Raw genomic sequence first — 22,163 nt, 5'->3', positions numbered from 1 at the left:
GCTGACATAGTGTGATTAATCTTTATGAGCTCCTCACTCTCCTCTGGCTCTGTAGCAGAGCTTCAACTTTAATTATATAGCCCGATGTCTGAAAACACACTAGCTGGAGCCCCCGCATGTGTGAGAAAACCTTTAGGGCATCCTGCCTTACAGCGCCTTATGAGATTTCTGTGTAAATGTTTATACCTGCTGCAGCGCATTGATCCCTCCTTTGTCAGCACTGACTAATGATGCTAACTGGCCTCTAACGAGCTGATAAGTCACTAACACCAGGTTATTTGGTGCACTAGTACCAGACTACAAAGATCAAACTCTCTTCTTCTTAATTTCGTGCTCTAATGACTGTATGTCTTGAGTAAATATTCTTTTTTAACTCTTGATGCTGATGGCGAGGGGTGCTGCGGAACGACCACCCCATCATCAGACTTGCATCCACCTCAGGAACCATGTGAATTGCACAGGAGAGCCCAGTTCCTGACAGTGAACAAGATGAATGGAGGCAGTTTGTGAAGCACCTGAAGGGGAGAATGTACGTGTTTTACCCGTGAGTCAGGGGGCTAACGAATAATTATAGCCAGAGCAGTGAGGTTAGAGTGGCAGACAACTTAGTCAGCATCCAGCTGCTTACCTCATTCTAACTGTCTGCTTCTTAATTCCGCTGTCACATCTAGATGCGATTGAGTATGCATTCCTATAATTTCTTTCTGCACTTCTAAACCTGAAAAATCCTCATTTATCTGTCTGTCAGCCTGCCCATTTCTCTCACTTGTTCATTAGCTTGCTGATTTTACATAATTTAGTTAGTTTTTCAGTCTGTGTCTTTGTGTTGATGATTGATCTCACGTCATTTTCCCCAATTAGCCTCCTTTTGGCTGCTTTTCTTTGCTCAGTTCAACCTTAACATCTAGTTATCTCATCTAGGAGAAGCTTGAAGTTAAATCCAAATGTCCAAGCTTTAGAAAAGTGACAAAATCCATCGAGGGCTGAAGCTGGCTGAGCGACAAATGGCACCAGTAGGTTTCTAAAAGCCTAATGAATTGCTTTCTGGACTGGGAACAGGCTGTACCAGCTGTACAGAAATTCAGACTTTCAAGTGTTTCCAAGGAATAGAATAATTCATAAATTAATTTCTTTTGAAGAGACTACGTGTTACTAATTAAGTGTAGTCATTACTGCCAGATGTAAAGGACAAAGATAAGCATTATGATCATAGCAATTTACTGCAGAGTTGGGAGCAATAGAGTTGGTGGGACATCATTTTTATCTGAGTAAAATGCTTTTGAGTTTCAGTGGTGCCACATGATTTAGTTAATAGAAAATATCTTGTTAAACACTAATTTTTGGGTTTTAGAAATAACTGATATAATAAAGTTCATATTAATAGGATCTTCACTTGTCTTGGATGCACATTTTTGTACAAGACAAGAGCCTTCTGCTTTCAGCATCACTCATTAAGGTCCAAAAATCAGCGACTCCTCCCGTTTGACCAGTTCCTTAGTTCACCTTTCATTTTTAATACCTACAGTGAACCTTGCTGATGGTAACCTGCTGCCACACTGACCTTTCTCGGGCCATCCAGCTCCACTCACCTGCCATCTTCCATCCACTCAACAACACTACATTCTGTTTTTTATTTTATTTTTTTGCTCTTCTCCATCAATCCATTGTTGCATAACACATTTTTTTTCTTGAAATTCTTTGCCTCCCTGTCTTACCTCAATTTCTCTCTTTCTTTTTTCTCTCTGTGTCTCTCCATCAGTACAAATAAGCATTTTAAAGACACTATGTTTCAGGTGATGTTAATCATGTCTTCCTCACCGAGGAAACAGAAAATGGAAACGTCACTGCTCGTACACTGTCCCGGTGATTTGCTGTCATGTGACAAATGGAAATGTCACAGGAGTGCCCATGAGAGGGACAGAGATAAATCTCTCCTAAATGGCTGTGACGGCTGCCATGTCCAGGAGGATGACGTATGAATTAATGTGGCATAGACGTTTTCCCTCTGAGCCAGCTGTCCTCTCTCCTTTTGACTGTTGTCTGTACTTGTGAGGAGGATGAAGACATTTCTGCAGTCTCTCTTCAGCTGTGAACATGAAATTGTGGTTTAACTGTATTTTTCACACTTTACGATCTACTAAGCAAGGGTTTTGGCTTGTACCTGAAGTTTTACCTGCGACACTGAGTAAGCTATCTACTTTGGTGCTGCGTAGTTTCTCAGAGAATTCTTCTTCTGTGCTTGCACTTGTTGATCTCCAAGTGTCAGGCTCCAGCCTTGTCTCTCTCCTTTTTTATTCTCGTGTTCGCTTTCTTTAAGTTCCTGTCAAACAGAAATCTCACAAAGACTCTTACTGTCAGCCCCTATATTTCCACATCATCCCTCCTTTCATCCCTTTGCTGCTAAATGTTTGGTGAAGCATTTCTCATCTCTCCCTTGCATTTGATCGCTTGTGTGATGTCAGCTATCTGGTCTCTGAAGAAATATATTCACAAAAGTATAATTAAAATGCTTTGAAGAGTGTGTTCATAGAGCATGGAACAACATTCTGTTTGGGACTCTGAGCAGAAACCAAACCTGAAGACTATTAAGCACAAGTGCATTTGGTGCATTAGCTTGTTAAAAGTAGACCCCAAAGAATAAGAAATATCATTTTAAAAAAGATGGCTAATGGGAACCACTGGCTCAGACAGTCCAGGAGCGTTGGAATAGTCTAATTCCTTTGTTACAGACTGGAACAGTCACTTATATTAGCAGCTTTGCGCTTAGTGCTTTATGAATCAATACAAATATGGATCTAATGGTAAGTTCACTGATGTGTTGTTTTTGTTGTTGTCAGTTATGTGAGATTTTCATGGTTTGTGCAGCCAGTGAGTCAAAAATATCCAAACCAATCAGTTTATTCTTTTAAAACACAGACTACATCCATAATACAACAGCATAAATAAAGATCAGGGTCACTGACTAACATTTAAGTCCAGAACACACACTAGAGGTGAGGAAAATTCTGAATTAATTCAGGAGGGGTCACTTTTTGTATTTTATACCTTCTGCACACAAAGACTAAGTGTACAGTGAAGAGTGGCTGAGTCTGCGAAGAAGTGCTGAAGTTATAAAGATGAAAAGATAAAGTGTTTTAAAAGTAGAAGCCACACTACAAACACAATGAGTCTATTAGAAGAACAGCTGTGCTACTACTTTCCCGTGAGAACTTAGGGATTTGAAGTTCAGCCCAGAAGGATGAGAAAAAAGAATAATTCAGTGTGAAATAAGCTGCTAACTCCCTCGATGTTAACATCCCTTATTCTGTCTTTTGCTGGCTGCCCCTTGAAATGGGTGCAAGGTTATTCTAGCGTCAAACCACTAAATTCCCCAAATTGGAAGACATGTGGACAACTCTGTGCAACAACAAAGCAACTGAAATGCATTTTCCAGTACTGTAGCCAATAATGAAAGATAATTATCTTGAAGAACTGACACTGTGACTTCCTGTGAAGACAGGCATCTACCCGAATCAGTAACTCATTTACTGTTTGATCTGAAATATAGCTTGTAGGCCAAAGAAAATGTGCCTGATTTTAACACAATGCTAATTTTGGTCTGCAGATAATATCAAGCAATTACCCATCTCACTCCCATCCTATCTTCATCAAACTTGTGTTGATCTTTTTTATCCTTGGGGATCGCCTTGTACATTGGGAAAATTTTGTGTTGGTGGGTAATGATATGGATTGTATTCTGTTTTAAATGGATTTGCACTGCATTTATTGTGACAGTGTGTGTTGAGCTGAATCTCAGGACATGGGACCTTAAAAACTACACTTCCCAGAATGCACTGGTAGCAGCAAGGAGGTACCTGACACTTGGTGCTTGACACCTGATCAGTGAGCACTGATTTAGAGCACCTGGGAAGGACTGGGAGAAGCTCAGGCAGTCAGGCAAACAATCTTCAGAAGAGAGACACGAGGAAAAAACAAAGAAGATCCAAGTCCACTCATGAATTCAGTCCAAAGATGCCAATGGTTGGTGAAATGTTTATTTGCTTTCTTGGTGATTTGAAATGTTTCTTGATATGGCCAAGTTTATGTTAACTACATTGTATGATTGGTTGATTTAAATGGTTGTGACTAATATGTCAACTTTTTGGTTCTGTGTTTGATGGTATGAACGTTGTTTCTCTGTCTTTAAAGGTTTACAACCCATTGAAATACTATGACCAACCAACTAGAAGGAAAATAAAAGTTTGAGTTGGAAATTTAAATTGAGTTGTCCTCGCGTCCTTTGGAGGGAAAGAGAGGTGGACTTGACAGTGTGCAGGCTATTATGAGTACACATTCTCCTTCCCACTCAGCTCTGCCCTGTAGGTTAGCTGGAGTATTTTATTGGTGCTGTCAGCAGCATGGAAGAGTGAAATCTCCTCTCTATGGGCAGGACCCACCAGGAGTGAAAGTCTTGCTATCACATCAGAAATTTAATTTTTATCTTCCCCTAGCATAGCTGTGGGACTTGACTATTCCCCTAAGCCATCATACTGGCCAACCACAAGGGAATACGAGGCACTTCAAGGTCAATTAGAGTTTGCAATCTCTTGCACAATCAATCAGGCACGTCTGTCATGGGATAATTCCACGATCATTGAGCTTGAACATAAAGAAAAGTGAAATAGGGATTTACATTTCCAGGGAAATGTGTTTAAATGTGCATATCAATGCTAAACCACGAGGCACCAGAGGTAGTTACTTACAGGTGGATGTAGCTTGGAAAAAACTGAAATATAGAGAGGATAGCCTCCAATAAATTGAGGGCCCAAGTGGGAGAGGTTCCTGAAGGGAGAATTGTGCCTTAGGAAAAGCATTTCCACTCCTATTAGTCAAGCTCGAGGATCTTGGACAGTACCAACCTCTTGAGTTCCACCGGTCTGCATCCTGCCTTCATTTTTCCTCCTGTATCCATTATTGACTTAGCTGTCATGGTTGTGGTGTGAAAACAAGCTAGTCACCCCATTTCTTCCTCATTTTTTCAGTGCTGCTATACAATCTAATGAGACTACAAAGGTTATAGCCTAACTCTTGACATTTTGGAAATCTGCTTATTAGCTCTCTCAGTTGGTCATTTATATATATTTCGGTGTAAATTGATGTGCTATTTAGCAGATTTTGTTTCCCTTAGACATGGCCAGACTTGTTTTCCCTAGTTTCTAACCTTTTTTTAAAAAACAAAACAAAACAAATAGACGATCAGTTTTGGCTTCCTATCTACGATGTAGAAAATGTCATACTATACTTGAACAACAAACAATAATTACAGTTGCTCTTCAGCTCTGTGCTTACTCTAAATTACTTCATAACCTTCCTTTCTGGATACAGAATTCTCAGATTTATTACCATGAACTTTAGACATCAGCCATGAAGATATTCTTACATGTTTACATTGAGACAGAAAGCAAAATCTTGTTCTCTAGATGTCTCTTGAGACTTACAAAGTGTGGCAACACTTGCGTGCCAAGACACTGTGAAACACTATAATTTTCTGACTCTGTTTCTCTCCATATCTTGTACTTGTTCTCAGTTGTCTCCATTGACTGGTCAAGTGAAATGTTTTTTCCCCTGCTCCCCTCCTCTGAGCGCTCCAGTCTGTTTATATTGAGTAACTCGTGTGAATCCATCAAGCTGCCTGGTGGATCTCATGGGATTTAATGCAGATCTGTGTCATCTTATCAGCCAGAACCTTTTCCAGAACTGGGGAAAAGGACTGGTCATGGGTGCTAAGTCCACATAGACACAGTTTTGCAGTAAAGAGCTGTTGTACCATAGTTATGATGGATTTTCTGCTTTCTTGCAGATCAAGTCAACCAGGTTGTGGCTGATTTTGTCACCATTCATTTCCCTTTTTCCAGACATGCACTTCTGGATTTGCTTGCTTTATTACTGACCTCATATGTAACTTCTTGGCCGTATTCTCTTTATCAGGACACTTACCTTTATCAAATCAGTCTACTGACCCATGGTCTCTCCTTGCAGAATTACAATGTCTCCCCAGAGCTAGTCCTGTCCCTTTTGCTTTTCTAGGCTACTTGAAATTCAGATGAGTGGAGTGTCAGGAGCAGTTATCGTCTGGACCCCAATGGAATCTCATTTAATTCCACAGTCGAGAGGTGAGGTGTACAGGGAATTGAATTCTGTCACCTTCATCCTGACAGCTCTGATGGACCAGTGACACTGGGAAGCTTGTCTTTGTGCCATGTATTTCATGGGATTTGATAGGTTGTTGTTGGTTGTCTTTATTTTTGCTTTTTTTGTTTGTTTCTAGGAAATAGCTGTTTCTGGTTTCTCTCTGAGCTAACTGCTATTTGAGAAGTTGATATTTTCACAGATCACTATTTTGAGGGAACAAAATCTGTGTGACTCATTATACCATGTTCATGTTTATTTACCCTATTGTGCAACCAGATGTATTTTTGGTTAACGTGTAGACCAGAGTGCGTTTTGTGTGCTGGTAGATTGACACCTGTAGGTAAATTAGAAAACTATAATTTGCATCATGGCCACTGACCACTGAGGTCTTCATCAATGCCACAAAAATTGGTCCATCATTAAGTCAAGTGATGAACCGCCGCTGCTGAAGACATCAGTATGTTTTCTTTTTTTAAAAAGTAGCATGTCTTTGTTGATAACTATGTGTTGCATGAGCCCCATTACTCTAATGAAGCTTCCCAAGGAGAGCAGGATAACGCACTGCTGTCCCTAACTTAGCATCTGCTGCCTCCATTTGCAAATGGCCCATGTCTGATGGAGATTTGGCAGTACCGTCTAATGGCCAGAACCATGGCAGGTTGTGCATGCTGTGCTTTGTATTGGCCTTGTCAATGTGTATTTTTAATCCTTTTACCTTCATGCAGGCCAAACCACTGTTTGGATCTTAAGGGGTGTGCTGCAGAGTATGTGTGTGTGTGTGTGTGTGTGTGTGTGTGTGTGTGTGTGTTGCTGTGGCTGCTTTCTCTTTGTCCTCTGTACTTCCCTCAGGTGCCGCTTGTTCCACTCTTGCAGCAGGTAGAAATGAGCACAGCTGTCCCCTCCTGCTTATCACCCCTGGGAACACAAAGGCTCAGAGAGGAGGCATCACCAGTGCCAATAGGTCATTCAGGCAGCATCTTGACTGTGTGTGCGCTGTTGTTGTTTAGAGCCAAACTTGGATGTGCTTTATCATCATTTAGAAGGAGGGTATTATGTCTTTTACATTGCTTGTTGTCTTGCTTTTTAGTTCATCATTTGTCTTTATTAGGTGTGAATCATGGCTCGTAAGAAGGTTTTTCAGTTTGAGCCATGATGGTTTTTCTGCTAGTAATTAAATTTTGTAAATAAAACAGTACTTATCTGTTTCTCCTGGCTATTTTGTCCCAATTAACATGGAATTGGTACTATCCAACACACAGTAATTCGTAAAATTGATGAAAAGAACGGGAAGACAGCCAAATAGAGAAATTCATTTACTTGTTACCATAGTGACTCAACAAGTTCCTGAAATCCACTATTTGACAATGGATTTGTAAGATACGTTAAAATGTAAGGTTCATTTTGTTGTTTTTTTAAACATTTTGATCACATGATTCATATGTGCAATTAACCCTATATTGTTTTTCCCTATTTGGTTGTGCTTCCAGGATTTGGCAGTGTTTTCTTTACTCACATTGTATTCCAGAATTTGCGTGGTACTTGTATTTGCTTCTCTTTCTCCATTTGTGTTTTCTGTATCAGCAGCTCATTTTCTTTGTTTCACATGTTATCATGTTGGTGAAAGATGTTTCCTAAGTGTTTTTCCTCTTTTTATGTCTTTTCTTAAAACACGTGCACAAGAATAAATACAGCATCCAGTACATTCAAGCCCTTGAGAAACAGCTTCACACAACACAGATTAAGCACAGCAGCACCAAGTAAATCTCTGTGCATCAGAGTTTTAAATCTGGTTTCTGTGGTAACATCCCAGAAATGGAGCACAGGTCGCAATGCATTTTACATCAACCAGCAATGATTGGTTTTCCAAAGCTGAAACGGGTAGCAACTACGGCGAGATACATACAGTAACTAAATGTATGGTAGAGATTATGGCTGAAGAAAACATGTTGCAGGTGCTTATGTGATTACTCGCTGTCGGAAGAAGGTTATGAAGGTTTCCATCGCAGCTTTAAGTTGCAGTGTGTTGGCTTCTCAAAGCTGCCATCCACTCTGGAGGTTATTTGTGAAAAACATATGTTGTCTTCCATTCCTCCCCTCTCATTTCTCAGTTTTTACGTCTTTGATATCCGTCTACGACTCCTCTCCTCGTATTTTAGTCCCTCCCACCAGAGATGTCAGTGGAGGATTCAAGGAGGAGACATAAGGAGAGAGGAGGCAACAGGCATTTAACACAATGACACATCCTTGCCTTGAAGCCATTATTTCAAAGCGATGTCGATTTAATATGACATGTGGCACAGTTGCATCACTTGTCTATTGTCTTTGTTACACTGGTCCCCTACCAGTGCACTTTTATGATCTCTGTCACATGAGCACGAAATGCATCTCTTCATGAGATTTAATATTTGAGAGAGAGCCTTTGAGATGACCAAACTGATTTCCAGGTCACAGGCAGGACTATGGAGGGAAGAGGAGATGACAGGACTGAAATTTGAAATTAGATGAGCATAGTATGCTTACTTTCTACTTCTCCTGGCCAGTGGTGAGTCAGCAGTTGAGGTTCTGGGCTACTGATCACAAAGTTGAATGTTCAGATGTATTTGTGACAAATAAAGGCTTCTTCTTCTTCTCTAGCCCCTTGTGTGCACAAACAATGGGCTAAAGAAGAGGAATTCTCAAAAGAGAAATCTATACTTTCCCTGTTTTTATTTGTGTCAAACAAGGATTTTGGGGGTAACTTCCTGATGAAGTGATGTCCTCAAATGCTTTCTTTTCTCTTGCTTGAACATACCCAGAAATCGTTCCACATCTGCCATCATGGAGAACCTTCGAATTACATAAATGCTTCTCAAGCAGACAAGAAGCAAGATTTTGATTGAGGAAACACAGGTGCATCCTATGCAGAAATCTATTATCAGGTGTGGCGTATAAATGACACACCTTTGTGGGTGTCATTGGAGGGTGATAAGCTGTGCAGCAAGTTTTAGGTAGCTGGTGTCACTCAAGACACTATGAAACAAGGGATTTCACATTTGGCAACTTTGGCTCCTCCATCCTTATAAGGAAGAGACACAAGAAAGCAAGGAGACACAATGATGTAATGAAAGGCTTCAAATCTTTAAAAATGAGCGTGAATGTTTGGTTAATGCTGGAAAATGCTATAAACTGTATCTACAATTGGAAGAACATGGTTTTCACCTTTGTGTAGGTGTTAGTGCCCACGAGGGGATGGTGTCTAAAAGGATCTACTGTACTGATGTGAACTGTCTAAGGAAGGATTTTTCCTGCAGCTGTGGGATCCAAGTCATCTGCATGGTCCAGTAGATTCCTCCACCCACACACAAACAGCCACACATGCACGCACACACACGCACACTGTTTGTGTCCTTTTTTGCCACAGGGGTAAGGACACACCAATTAGTATGCACCAGTTGATTTACTCAAGAACTGGAGACAAGCCCAAGGGGAATATGAAGGTTCAGAAGGCCAACGCTGTGCATCTAGCCTGGACAGACGTAAGCTGACATAAGAGTTGCACTGCACTGAGAATAATTAGTTACACAGTTGTTTCCTGGATGTGTAATGACTTCAGACAGAATTTCAACTGAATAGCCAATTACTCGGCAATGGGCATGAAACTGCCATAGTCGCTGTCATCTCTTTTTTTCTCCTTTGTAGCCACAATCAATTTTCCATTAATTTCTCCCCTGCTGGTTCTCCCACATCACTGTACTCAATATGTAAATTGTTTGTCATACGGGTGATGATCTATCCCCGCCATGTAACCACAGCAACAGCTTTTCAGGAATCAGGAAATGAGAAAACCGTGCTCTCTCACTGACTACTATTCATGTGTGGTTCAGCAATTGGAATTCTGCCTGAATATTCAATTTATTAGTACAAAGTGTTTCGTGCAAACATGCCCACATTGTTTCATGTAAATATTTTGATAAATTCAATCAGACGTGTGTCACACAGTACAAAGTTTGATGAAATTGCTTCAAAATAGCCTGATGTTAGACATGTTGTTATTCTAATTCTTTGAACTTCTAGTTCAGTTTGACAGGAGAGAGGATATTGTAGATTTGACAGACCCTAAATTAACAAAACAGCACAGCAAAAATATGCAGACACTCCATGTGCAGAATATATTTGGACTGATAGGGATTTGTGCTGCACTTTGTTTGGATGTGAGTGTGCTGTTAAAACAATTTATTGACTAGCAGTCTACTTAGGTGTGAACTGGAATCCCTGGGTAGATGAGAATCTTGGGAAAATATATGTAGTTTTAACTGCCATGTGGAAAGTAAACTAATTTATTCCAGCTTGGGAGCTACTTGTGCTCCCTGGTGTTGTCTCACACTTCAGTGGCCTTTATCAATATAAATGGTCTTCTTTCAGTTGTCCTGTACCCTCTTTCCTTTTTGATTCTCAGTCACACCTTATTGGATACTTGTGAATAATTCTCTGTCTTCCACCCACACTTGTTAATCCTCCTGACTATTTTCTTCTCTCTCTACCTCGCTTCTCTAATTTTCTTCATCTTCTTCCTCCAAACCCCCAGATCCCAGACCTATGCTGTAATGTTCTGTGTGTGTTCTTTCATGCCTTATTTATATGGAAATTAGTCAATGAGAAAATGTTATAGTGGTGCAGGGTACAGTACATGTAATGGATACATGTACACTGTGGAAGTGTATATGAGGCTAGTCATCCAGCCATGCTATGATAAAATAGTTGGTATAACTATAAAATCAGCCTGGATGCTTACAAAGTCAAATCCTACATGTCACCGATACCACAGAATACAGTCACCAAAATAATCAGCATCTCACTGCTAATATCACTGCACGGCTCATATATTCCTCCTCATACATCACTTATACATCACTAATATAGTCACTACAATAGATTACATTCTTGCATTTGCTGGATATTCTGGTTTGTGATATATTTATTTGCTCACTTAATGACCATGTCTAAGGATCTTCCAGTGGATTGATTATCTGTCCAGGTTAGCCATGCGTAAAACTTGCAATTCACTGGGACGAACGTGCAATTAATTTTCCATTGATTCCCACTCTGACCTGTAAAATAATGAAAAAGCAAATGGACTTGTTCAAAAAGGTTTTTTGTGCCTTCGTTAGCGGACAACAGAGTGTTGTTGTATTTTGATCCAGTGCCACAGTACATTCATTGAGTTAATAATGCCAGAGATCAACATGGAAACACACAGTGAATTTCCCAACCTATTATAATGCCCTTGAGTGCCCTACAGCGTAAACTTAAAAAGTTCTTTTAGTGGCCACTAGATGGTCTCTTTACATTTTAGAAATCTGTTCCTACACCTGTTTGGGTTGCTACAAATGAAAAGAGAAGCTGGCAAGATTGTATGTCTAAATAGAGCGTTTTATAACGTTGCTTTGTCAACTGAGGTCAAGCTCCAAAAAATGTAATATACTCTGAGAAATCAGAATTACAAAGATACTCACAGGGGAATTTATTGGATCTACAATGTCAAATACAAATACAATGTCCCTTAGGTATTCATTGTTAGACAAATATCAGATGTCAGAGTAGCTCAAACTACTCTTTCTGTAAATACCAGTTTCTAACAGATCTTGTAGTGGATGGAAAAAAGAGAGATTGGAAATAAGAAAAAATACGACATTTTGTGTAATTTTGACAGCAATTATCCAATGCAGACATTGTTCTATTGTTTTTCAACAATTCAAGAACTATTATAGTTCTTAAATGGCATCCTTGAAAACGTTAAAACACACTTTCAACACTTCCTTGAGTATAAAGTGTATTTGTTCTGTTAAAACATGATCATTGTTCACCCACCATTATAACATGGAAACCTACTCTGGATGACTCATCCTGAGCATTTAACAGAAAATTGCGTGAGGGACAAAAATTATCACCTTGTTAGATCTCAAACGAGCTTACAACAGACTGTTAATCTGCAGCGACAGTGTCAAACTCATTTAATGATAAACATGCTGCTCTTTTGCTAACTCAACCAAACCAGAGGCAGATGTGAATCGTTTAACTTCAGCAATAAAATTGGCAGTGTGTGACGAAAACTTAAGAAAAGACTTTAAATTGTCTCATATCTATGTCTAAGAAGATGAGAACTTATCTCTGATTTGTGCAGCTTTTACATATTAAGTAAACAAGTTTAAAGAATCAAAAGTATTTTCTTAATTATGGACTCTGTATTTGTAGGAAAATCCCTCTATCTAACCAGACCGGTGCAGTCAGGAACCTTGTTTATGTTGCGGAAGTCAGAGAAGTGTGTCATAACACAGGTTATGAGGGTTTGGAAGATGTACGTGTCCGACACTGTTGATCATGCAGACCAACAGTTTTGTGAAGACATTTCATGTTGTTCGCGCAGTAGACGTGACATGTGACCCATCAAGGGTAACCTTCAGGCACTATATCGGTAGCAGAATGGCTTCATATTGAAGGTTTTATGATTATAAGTGATGCCTCTGTGGTGCTATTGTCCCCTTGACACCTACTGAAAAGACACTAAAGGTTGGCAGTAAATAAGGTAAACTGTAGGCAAAGAAGTGTCAGCATTTAAGAACATTTTTACCATTCAAAATTTTCATTTATCATTAATAAGAATGATAACTGTCTGATAACAGGCAGGGACTGAGCAGCACTTTAAAAGTTAGAAATCTGCTTTTAAGTTAACATAAAAATGAGTTATTACAATGCATGTGAGTATGAACTAGCTGAAACAAAGAGATCTTAAGAGAACTAAACTCTGACTTGAAAATAATTTTAAAGAAGGCTAAACCTTTTGAGAAATCTGCCAAAGTTTCTGTACATTGTTAGAAAAACATGCATTGGCTTAAAAGCAATATTTTTTGTAAATGCATGTCTTGTTTAGTTGCATACATTACTGAACACATTGTGTCTGAATACAAAGCAAGGAGGAAAAAGCAAAGAGTTGTCAGACAACCTTCTCTTTAACAAGCACCACAATAAATACCAGAAAAAAAAAACATAAAGATAAATAAATAAAGAAGAAACCACAGCAACCACTCTGAATATTAAAACTGTGAGGTTTAGCATATGGCTTTATATTAACATATGCATTATGCTATTTTTTATGAAAAAAATGTATTGTTTTTTTTTTAGTTCTCTACCAAGCCAACCACAAGCACACGAGTGTTTCTGCCTGAGGCAAAAACGCTGAATGCGAGCCATAGCTGAAGACTAATTGCCACATTTACTGACTGGAAATTGAGCTATGCTTAGCTTGTTTGTGTATGCCTAATGTAAATATATAGATTAGGTATAATATATATATATATATATATATATATATATATATATATATATATATATATATATATATATATATATATATATATATCTCATACCTAATCTGCTGTTTTTATGTCAGAAAGTTATTTTATATCTTGCTCCAGAAAGAATAAAATGAGCTAAAACTCCCCGAGAACAGTAAACAATGGCACCTGGTATTTATATTTCCTCTTTTCCTCCAGGTATAGTGAGGGAAAAACACGAAGTGAAATGTCTAAATATGCAGTGCACGTTTGCTTTAGTCCTGTTAGGCTTCATTTTCTGGATTTTCCTCCACAGGATTGTCATAGTGCGCTCAACGTGGCCTTGGACTCATTCCTCATGTGATATAGGATAAGTTTTGATGAGCCAGTGACACAACATGGAAAATCAAGAGATTAATGTTGTCATTAGGATTCAACCTCTGGGCCCTTTCTGGATATGTGTTCAGAATTTCATGATGCACTAATATAGCACAGCTGTGGCTCAGGTGTTAGAGCAGGTTGTCTACTAATTGCTGCCACTGATAGGCGAGTTCCTCGCATGGCAGCTCTGTCGCCATTAGTGTGTGAGAGTGTGTGTATAAATGGGTGAATGAGAAACATATTAAAAAGCACTTTGCAGAACCTATCCAAAGCTTAAAAGGTGTTACATAAGAGCACCCAATTTACCATAGCGTCCATCTCAGAATTGTCAAGATATCTCTAATTAATGATGAAAAAATGAGAGGTCAGTTTGCCTCATAGTCTGGGATATGAATCTGAATACAAATTTAATTGCAATGCATCTAGTAATTGTTGAGATAATACATTTTGGGCCAAAACGGGTGGACTGAGAGACTGACAGGCCAACACTGCCATGTGACCAGCATTACTTATAAAGACTACACTACCAGTCAAAGGTTTGGACACACTTTCTCATTTAATGTTTTTTCTATATTTTCATAACTATTTACAGTGTAGATTCTCACTGAAGGCATCAAAACTATGAATGAACACATATGGAATTATGTAGTAAACAAAACAGTGTGAAATAAATAAAAACATTTTCTATATTTTAGATTCTTCAAAATAACTTTGATTACAGCTTTGTACACTCTTGACCTTGTCTCCATGAGCTTCATGAGGTAGTCACCTGAAATGGTTTTCACTTCACAGGTGTGCCTTGTCAAGGTTAATTTGTGGAATTTCTTGTCTTCTTAGTGAGGTTGAGACCATCAGTTGTGTTGTGCAGAAGTCAGATTGGTGCACAATTGACAGCCCTATTTGACAAATGTTAGAATTCATATTATGGCAAGAACCAATCAGCTACGTTAAGAGGAATGACAGTCCATCATTACTTTAAGAACTGGAGGTCAGTCAGTGCGGAAAATTGGAAAAACTTTCAGTGTATCCCCAAGTGCAGTAGCAAAAAACATCAAGCGCTACGACGAAACTGACTCACATGAGGACCGCCCTTGGAAATTTTGACCAAATTTGACCAAGAAGGAGAGCGATGGAGCGTTGCGTCCGATGACCTGGCCTCCACAGTCCCCTGACCTAAACCCAATCCAGATGGTTTGGGATGTGATGGACTGCAGAGTGAAGGAAAAAGGACCAACAAGTGCTCAGCATCTTTGGGAACTCCTTCAAGACTGTTGGAAAACCATTTCAGGTGACTACCTCATGAAGCTCACTGAGAGAATGCCTAGTGTACAAAGCAGTAATCAAAGCTATTTTGTAGAATTTACAATATAAAACATGTTTTCACTTAACATTTTTTTGTTTACTACCTAATTCCATGTGTTCATTCATAGTTTTGATGCTTTCAGTGAGAATCTACAATGTAAACAGTCATGAACATAAAGAAAAAACATTAAATGAGTAGGTGTGCCCAAACTTTTGACTGGTTGTGTATATATTTAGACTTTTATTCGGAATTTTAAACAGGTCATTGAGAATGATCTGGTTCAATACTGTCCATTATATTAATTAAACTGTGACAAAGCAAAATACTCAGTATGTCATGAGTTTTAAAAAAAATTGGGGCTAAAATAATACAAGGGCTACATAAGCCCACTTTCTCATTCAGCTCAGCTGATGTGAGATATATATATACACTTTATCCCCCCCCCATCTTCCTTCTTCTCCCTCCCTCACTGTACAGCCCTGTTCATATCGCCATGTTTACTGCATGTTGACATGGAAAATATTTTAGGGTGAAATAGGAATGATTCATATATACACACAGTCTCACTGCGTTCTGTGTTTGTCTTCAAACTTCACTTTTTCCTAAATCGTGTATATAAACCACGTTGAGGAAGGGGAGATCACTCACTGCCTTATTCTCTGGACTCTGAGACACTAGGATGCACTAATATACAGGGAAAGAGCGGCTGGATTTTTAATGTGTTTTTTCTTATGGAAAATGATGGAATTTGGGCAAAGTGGGACTTTTCCTATATGGACTAAGGCTGCTGGACATTGGAATATTCAGGCATTGTAAAGGATTATATTTTAAGCAATTTAATCAGGAGCATTCAACTGTTTAATCATTAATAATGGAAAATGGAACACATTTAATGTGTGTTGCACTTGTTCCAAAAGCACTTGGATGCTGTGCTCTAAAGAAACTGCACAAACTCTGGTATTTTTCCACTGACCTCTGACGAGCAAAGAAAACTTAAAGGTTGCTCAGTGACTTCCAGACCAGTGGAGGCCGATTTCACTCCTTTCATCACCTGTATGCGTGTGTCTGGAGTGTGTGTGCATGTTTACACATAACAGCAAGCTGGTAAGGCAGACCTGTGGCAGTGAGCATGACGACATGTCTCCAGGCTTCACGTTCCCTGCCTCCGTTTACTAAACAGCTTTGATAGGACATGACTGTTTTAGTAAATAGAAAAGACGCGTGTGTGTGTGTGTGTGTGTCCTTGTGTGTGTTGTCGGTTGATTTGTTACCAGGTAGAATTAACTTTTTGTTCAACGTAGCCGTTACACAAATGTCAAATAGTGCATCCCTCCACTTTGGAAGGAATAAACTTGCCAAAATTCATCCACTAAACAGTGAGGAGTGATTTTCTTTTTACATATCTATAATCAGGACAGTTCCTACACACACAAATCTGTCATGCATAACAGCTCTGGCATAATCGCTTTCTGTCTGAGTTTATATTATAAACACTGCACACTTGTATGCCTTGCACTGCACAGATGCGCGCACACACACACACACACACACACACACACACACACAGACAGACACACACGTCATTTGTGTGTGGGTGCGTTCCGTTAGTTCGACAGGTGTGTGGAGGACTGCCACGAGCCGGGCAGCAGGTGGAGATGAGGATTTATAGATTTTAATTGTGTCTTGCTGTTGAGCAATAATTTTAGTGCCTGAGGCAAGGAAGGTCCATAGCTAGACTAGCTTATGATTGATGGATGTTGGTGTTGCTCATCCTTGAATTATACAGAAGCCACTGTGTCCCACAATATATGTAAATTACATTTCACTAGAATTTCCTGTCAGCTTAATTTTGCATCATAATCAGTTTTCCTTTTCTTTTGTTTTCTTTTTTTTTTTTGCACTGAGCTGAGGTGAAGATAGAAAATTAAACAGCTGTTGTGAGTTTTACACAAGCTAAGGTGCAGCTCTGTACTGTGAAAAAAAGCATGAGAAGAAATGCCAGAAGGAAAAGAAAGCATAATAATTGGATGTTATGTCAAGTTAGACAAGTGTGTAATCTGCAAATTAAATTAACTGTCTACATAAAGCAAATATTCAGCACCAGTGAACAGACAAACAGTTGAGGGAAGTTCCAGGAAGGTAGTGTCTTCAGTAAGAGCAAATTGACTCTGGTGTCAGGCAGCCTGTAAGGTAAATCCGTCAGGTTTTACCGTTTCTTATCAGCAAAGCTCCATCTACAGCTCCACATTCTCTCACTGAACTTGTCATCCCCATGCACACTGTGATTATCAGTTACAAATTTGCATCAGTTTGAAATTGTCTGAATAAGACGGCAGAAGGCTGGTGTCTGCTGTTAATAAAGTCCTTGAGACGAAAACCATAGTGTTTCTGTTGACAGATACACTCAGGGAGAGCTCACGTTGGATCGGCCAGGCAAGAGGCCTCCTCTATTTCTGATGATGCATCTCTCACCTGCCAACACAAAGTTTGAAAAAGAATGGTGAAAAAACACAAGCTAATTGTCTGCACAAACTACTCAAAGTGCCAAGACAATTTGGAGTGGCAGTGCAACATGTTGGAACAGCAATATTTTAATATTTACTGTACTTTTCTCCTTGATCCCCTTTTCTCTTTACTTATCTCCTGCGTCTTTCACTCTGCCTTCTTTAAAATCCTCTCATCCAGTCTGAAAGCAAGAAATCTGCAGGAAAAGTTATTATATTTGCATATGAATGACCCCCTGAGTGCACTTTAAGGCACAGTATGGGACAGGATATTTCACACAGTTAAATCAGATATGTCTGACACAACTAATAAAGCATGACTTTATGATCCATCTAAGTGCAGCCTCATCGTCTTGTTTCAAATCAGTTATGCAAATTTTGACAGGCTGACCTCCTACCACTAATACACTTGTGCCAGGATGTTAAATTCCACTCAACATGGGCTTGAAGTGTCTGCTCTTTTCTTTTTCGCCTTTCTTTTCTTGTGTTTAGTGTAAATGGCTGTCATGCTGCCTGTGTTTCAGGGTAAACAGAGGCCTGAGGGTGACATCGATCAAAGGGTTTCTATTTATTTAAATAGCATATGTGCAGATAAATCAATGAACACAGTAAGGAAATTTATTGGAAAATTCTTTCAAGCACAGTCAGTTTATTTTTCTTATTTAACCAGTAAAAAAAACTGTTACTAATTGGTTAGTTGATGATTATGTTGAAGTCTAAATTTGGCAGAGTAGTACATAAACAACACATATATACATTAATACATTTCAATGCAATGTTTGAATATGAAATCAAACCTCTGATCTATTACTATGTGGATTACAAGTGCAGTATCCAGACATACAGCAGAAAATTGCATATAAAGTTGAATATAAAAATTTACTGCAGTTTTGTAATCTATATATCTCTATTATTTTTCACTCACAACATTCTTTACATTACCCTATGTATATTCTTCTATCTATACCACAAAATAGTGTTTGTTTTTCCCTTTCTTAAGTATTTTATGTATTAATGTCAGTCACAAAAAAGCAAAATTTTCTCTGTGCAGTTAAAACCTGATGCCCTGACAATGAAGCTGTAGTTCTACTAAATATATGCCTTTTGTTTGTTCAGAATTCTTACTGGTGGGAATTTGAATAGCTTCATGGTAGTAAAATTTACCCAGCAATTATGAATGAACACGTTGAGCACTGTGACTTTTTTCATTTAGCAGTTATTTCACATCATCAGCATCTTTTCTGCCTTTTTACAGTTGCTCCCCTTTGCCCTAATAAAACTGCTTACATGCAGTCAGCAGTATCTGTGCATGAATGGTGTGTCACAGGGTGGGATTTTTGGAGTTTAACGCAGGGAAGAGGGACAGCATGGGAATGTGGAGTTTCACCGTTTAGGAGAATCAGTTAACTATCCATCACACAAAGATCAGGTTACACAGACATGCAGGTTCCACACTGCTGGTCATCGCTTTTCTGGCAGGACTGTTTTCTGTCAGTAGGTGCTTATTGTGTGGTTTTACCTTTCTCCTGTTTTACATTGTGTTTTGTGTGAGTGTGGGAGTGTGGGGTGAGTTGTCTCGGTAACCCATCATTCATTCAAATTCAGAAAAATAATGCAACTGTAACTCTAAAACCTTTTTTATTCATATCAAAAACACATTACATACAGCATATGCCATACATTCCAAATCCATTTTGTACAATAAAAGTTGAACAAACAACCCAACAATCCACATGTATAACGTTACACAACACATTAACATATTTACAAAGTACAATTAGCAAATGTGTATCACACTTCAAGGCTGTAAGTTAATCAGATTGTTTAAAAAAAAAAAACACGACAGAATGTCTATACCTTTTACTTGTTCTTGATCTTTCACAGCAGTGAGAACACAAGCTTTGTAGACAATGGTGTAATTTAACTACTCCTCTAAATGTGCTGTCTGAGCGTTGAAACAGTGATACCATCAAAGAATCACAGATAGCAGAGTGGAATGGCCTGATGTCAGCAGATCAGACCTAGGATCAGTTAATAATGAGTCAGATCTGATAGAGACTAGCTTTAGTTTGAATAAAAGCTGACTGAGGATCTGATAGTGAGGCAGACTACGGTTTCAGCGAGTGACAAACGTAGTTGGCTGCAGCTGACTCAGCTGTTCCTGTGGGAATCAAAGCCTTTCGACTCTGCTGTCACACGCTATAGTGATCGCAACTGTCTCAGTCAGCGCAAACATACCTGCAGTTTGTGTGTGTGTGTGTGACAACAGAATCTCGCTTAAACAACAGGCAGGTAACATTTCTTATCAAGGATCTTTTCAAACACAACTTTCCCCCCTTCAGTGTCTTATTAAACCTCTGTGCCCTCGCGGTGATAGATGATGCCTGTCGAGCCCAGTGTGGGATAGAAATGCCCGCCGGAGCCACTGTACTGGCTGAGGATGGGGCTGGTGTAACCTAAGGAGGAGTGGGTGGGTGAGGAGGAGAGCCCAGGGGGAAGTGGCACTTGTGGTACCCACTCCGGGCCACCTGAGTTGGGGGAGTAGCCACTAAAGCTTCCTGGCTGCGTGGATCTAAGAGGTCCATCTAAAGGAAGGTTAATCTGCAGCGGCCTGCTTAACCCATCACCTCCCACATCATTGGTTCCTCCAGCAGACACTCCAGACATCTCGGACAAGAAGCTGCTCAGGCAAGGTGCTGGACCTGACAATGACGGGGAGGGAATCCTGTCCGGTGTGGGAGAGATGTTCAGGCCAGGGTTGCTGGAATGTTTGGGGCTGCCCCTTTCGCTGTCACCTGACTCTGGTGTCCCTGAACCGCCATCGCCACTGGAGAGGGAATCGGACTTCCTCTTCCTTTTGCGACGGAAGTTTCCATTATCAAACATCTTTTCACAGTTTGGGTCAAGAGTCCAATAGTTGCCCTTACCTGTGATATCAAAAAGATTTGAAAATATGTAAATAGATTTAATTACTCACATAAGAGAGAAACATTTAAAGCACGGCCTTAAATACAAAAATGATAAGAAACAATTACCTGGATCATCCTCATCTCTTGGTACTTTTTTGAAGCAGTCATTGAGTGACAAGTTGTGCCTGATGGAATTCTGCCAGCCTGCTTTACTCTTGTTGTAGAAAGGGAAATTATCAGCGACATATTGGTAAATTTGGCTCAATGTCAGCCTTCTGTCCGGGGCTCCATGGATAGCCATGGCGATGAGGGCAGAATATGAGTAAGGGGGCCTGACCAGCTTCATCAGGTCTTCTTGTGAGGGCAGAGAGAACCAGCTCAGCTCCCCTGCGGGACCCCCAGCTCCAGCTGGACCCAGGTAAGGCCTCTGCATGCCATAGTGCTGAGGGACAAAGGGTGGACCAGGATTACCAGGAGGGCCGGTGGTGGCCAGGTACGGCGGTGTGTTGATCCCAGAGCCGTTGAACCAGAGGTAAGGGTTCGGGGAGGAGGTGGTGTAGTCGCTCAGGTCGTAGGAGGTTGGAGTGGTGCGCTGAGGACTCGGCAGCGAGGGAGGAGGGTAGTAACAGTCACCGTACATGCTGAGCTCAGGGGGCTCCTGGCCGAGGCTGGGAAACTGTGGGCCACACCGAGGAGGAGACTGGCCCTGGCCCTCAAATGAAGACATGGTCAAGTTTCTTCTCACCACACAGCTTCTACTTGACCCTTTGCCTTTGGATGTCCTTTGTCTCAAAACCAAACTCTTCTTGTGCTGATTTTGTCGTCTCCAGAAAATCTTCTTTCTTGTTCACTCCTCTGGAGATGTTTGAATGCAAGCTCAACCAACTGATTGTCTCTAAGGTTCCAAGTGTACTCTTCTCCACTCTGTTCTTGTCTGTTTGCCCTTGCAAAATGTCAAGATGTCACCAGTCATACCTGCTTTATCTTTCCCCCTGGAAACGCCCATTGTCTCGTTTGATTGGTTGTTTTCTCAGGTGAGTAGTCTGTTCCTGCTTTCTCTCTGTTTTTTTTTCCTGCTGTCAGCTAGTTTAGTCCCTCCAGGGTTTTTTTCACTGTCAATTAAATGTTTTTCCACTCATGCTGTTGGTCCAGCATTAATTAAGTTGAGTCATATGAGATTTTTTTGGTGACAATGAGACAAAGTTAAACAGACTGAAAAAAATAAATGAAGAAATGTTTTTATCCCTTTATTAGATTCAAAAATATTTTTTTTTTTTACACCTGATGCTTATTCTGCTATCATGGATGGATTTTTAACAATTAAAAACAAATAATCCTCTACAGTAACGGGAGACAATTTTGTGAACATTTTGTTACCGTTTCCCTGTTTGTCTCGGATATATAGAACATTTAATATTACGCTTAAGTGTTTTATTTGGAAATTCTGTAAATGACAATACTCCTAAAGAATACATAAGTCAGGAATTGGCAGCAGTTTTAAGGATTGTATCTCAAAATAGTGACAAAGTAAATATAATTTTAGGCCCTGTAACTGTAGCAGATTGGAACTATTTCATTTCAAAAA

The 22,163-nt window shown here is 39.7% G+C and overlaps 1 protein-coding gene across 1 annotated transcript; it reads right to left on the bottom strand.

Annotated features, from left to right (window-relative positions):
* Positions 1–19,288: 19,288 nt before the first annotated feature.
* Positions 19,289–21,537, bottom strand: foxi3b (forkhead box I3b). The gene is made up of 2 exons (XM_023298185.3): positions 20,705–21,537; positions 19,289–20,596 (listed from the first exon to the last, which is right to left on the bottom strand). The coding sequence occupies exons 1-2, from the start codon at positions 21,303–21,305 to the stop codon at positions 20,019–20,021; spliced, it is 1,179 nt and encodes a 392-aa protein (XP_023153953.1). The 5' UTR covers positions 21,306–21,537; the 3' UTR covers positions 19,289–20,018.
* Positions 21,538–22,163: the final 626 nt, after the last annotated feature.

Source organism: Amphiprion ocellaris, chromosome 13, assembly GCF_022539595.1.
Source record: "Amphiprion ocellaris isolate individual 3 ecotype Okinawa chromosome 13, ASM2253959v1, whole genome shotgun sequence".
NCBI classification, from domain to species: domain Eukaryota; kingdom Metazoa; phylum Chordata; class Actinopteri; family Pomacentridae; genus Amphiprion; species Amphiprion ocellaris.
The sequence above is the reverse complement of the archived record's forward strand: the minus strand, read 5'-3'. Positions and strand labels throughout refer to the sequence as shown.

Bases quoted from the DNA above. Each gene is read 5' to 3' on its own strand.
- foxi3b (XM_023298185.3), bottom strand. From the start codon at position 21,305: ATGTCTTCATTTGAGGGCCAGGGCCAGTCTCCTCCTCGGTGTGGCCCA. The intron at 20,597-20,704 runs GTAATTGTTTCT...TTGATATCACAG, and splicing joins AAGAGATGAGGATGATCCAG to GTAAGGGCAACTATTGGACT.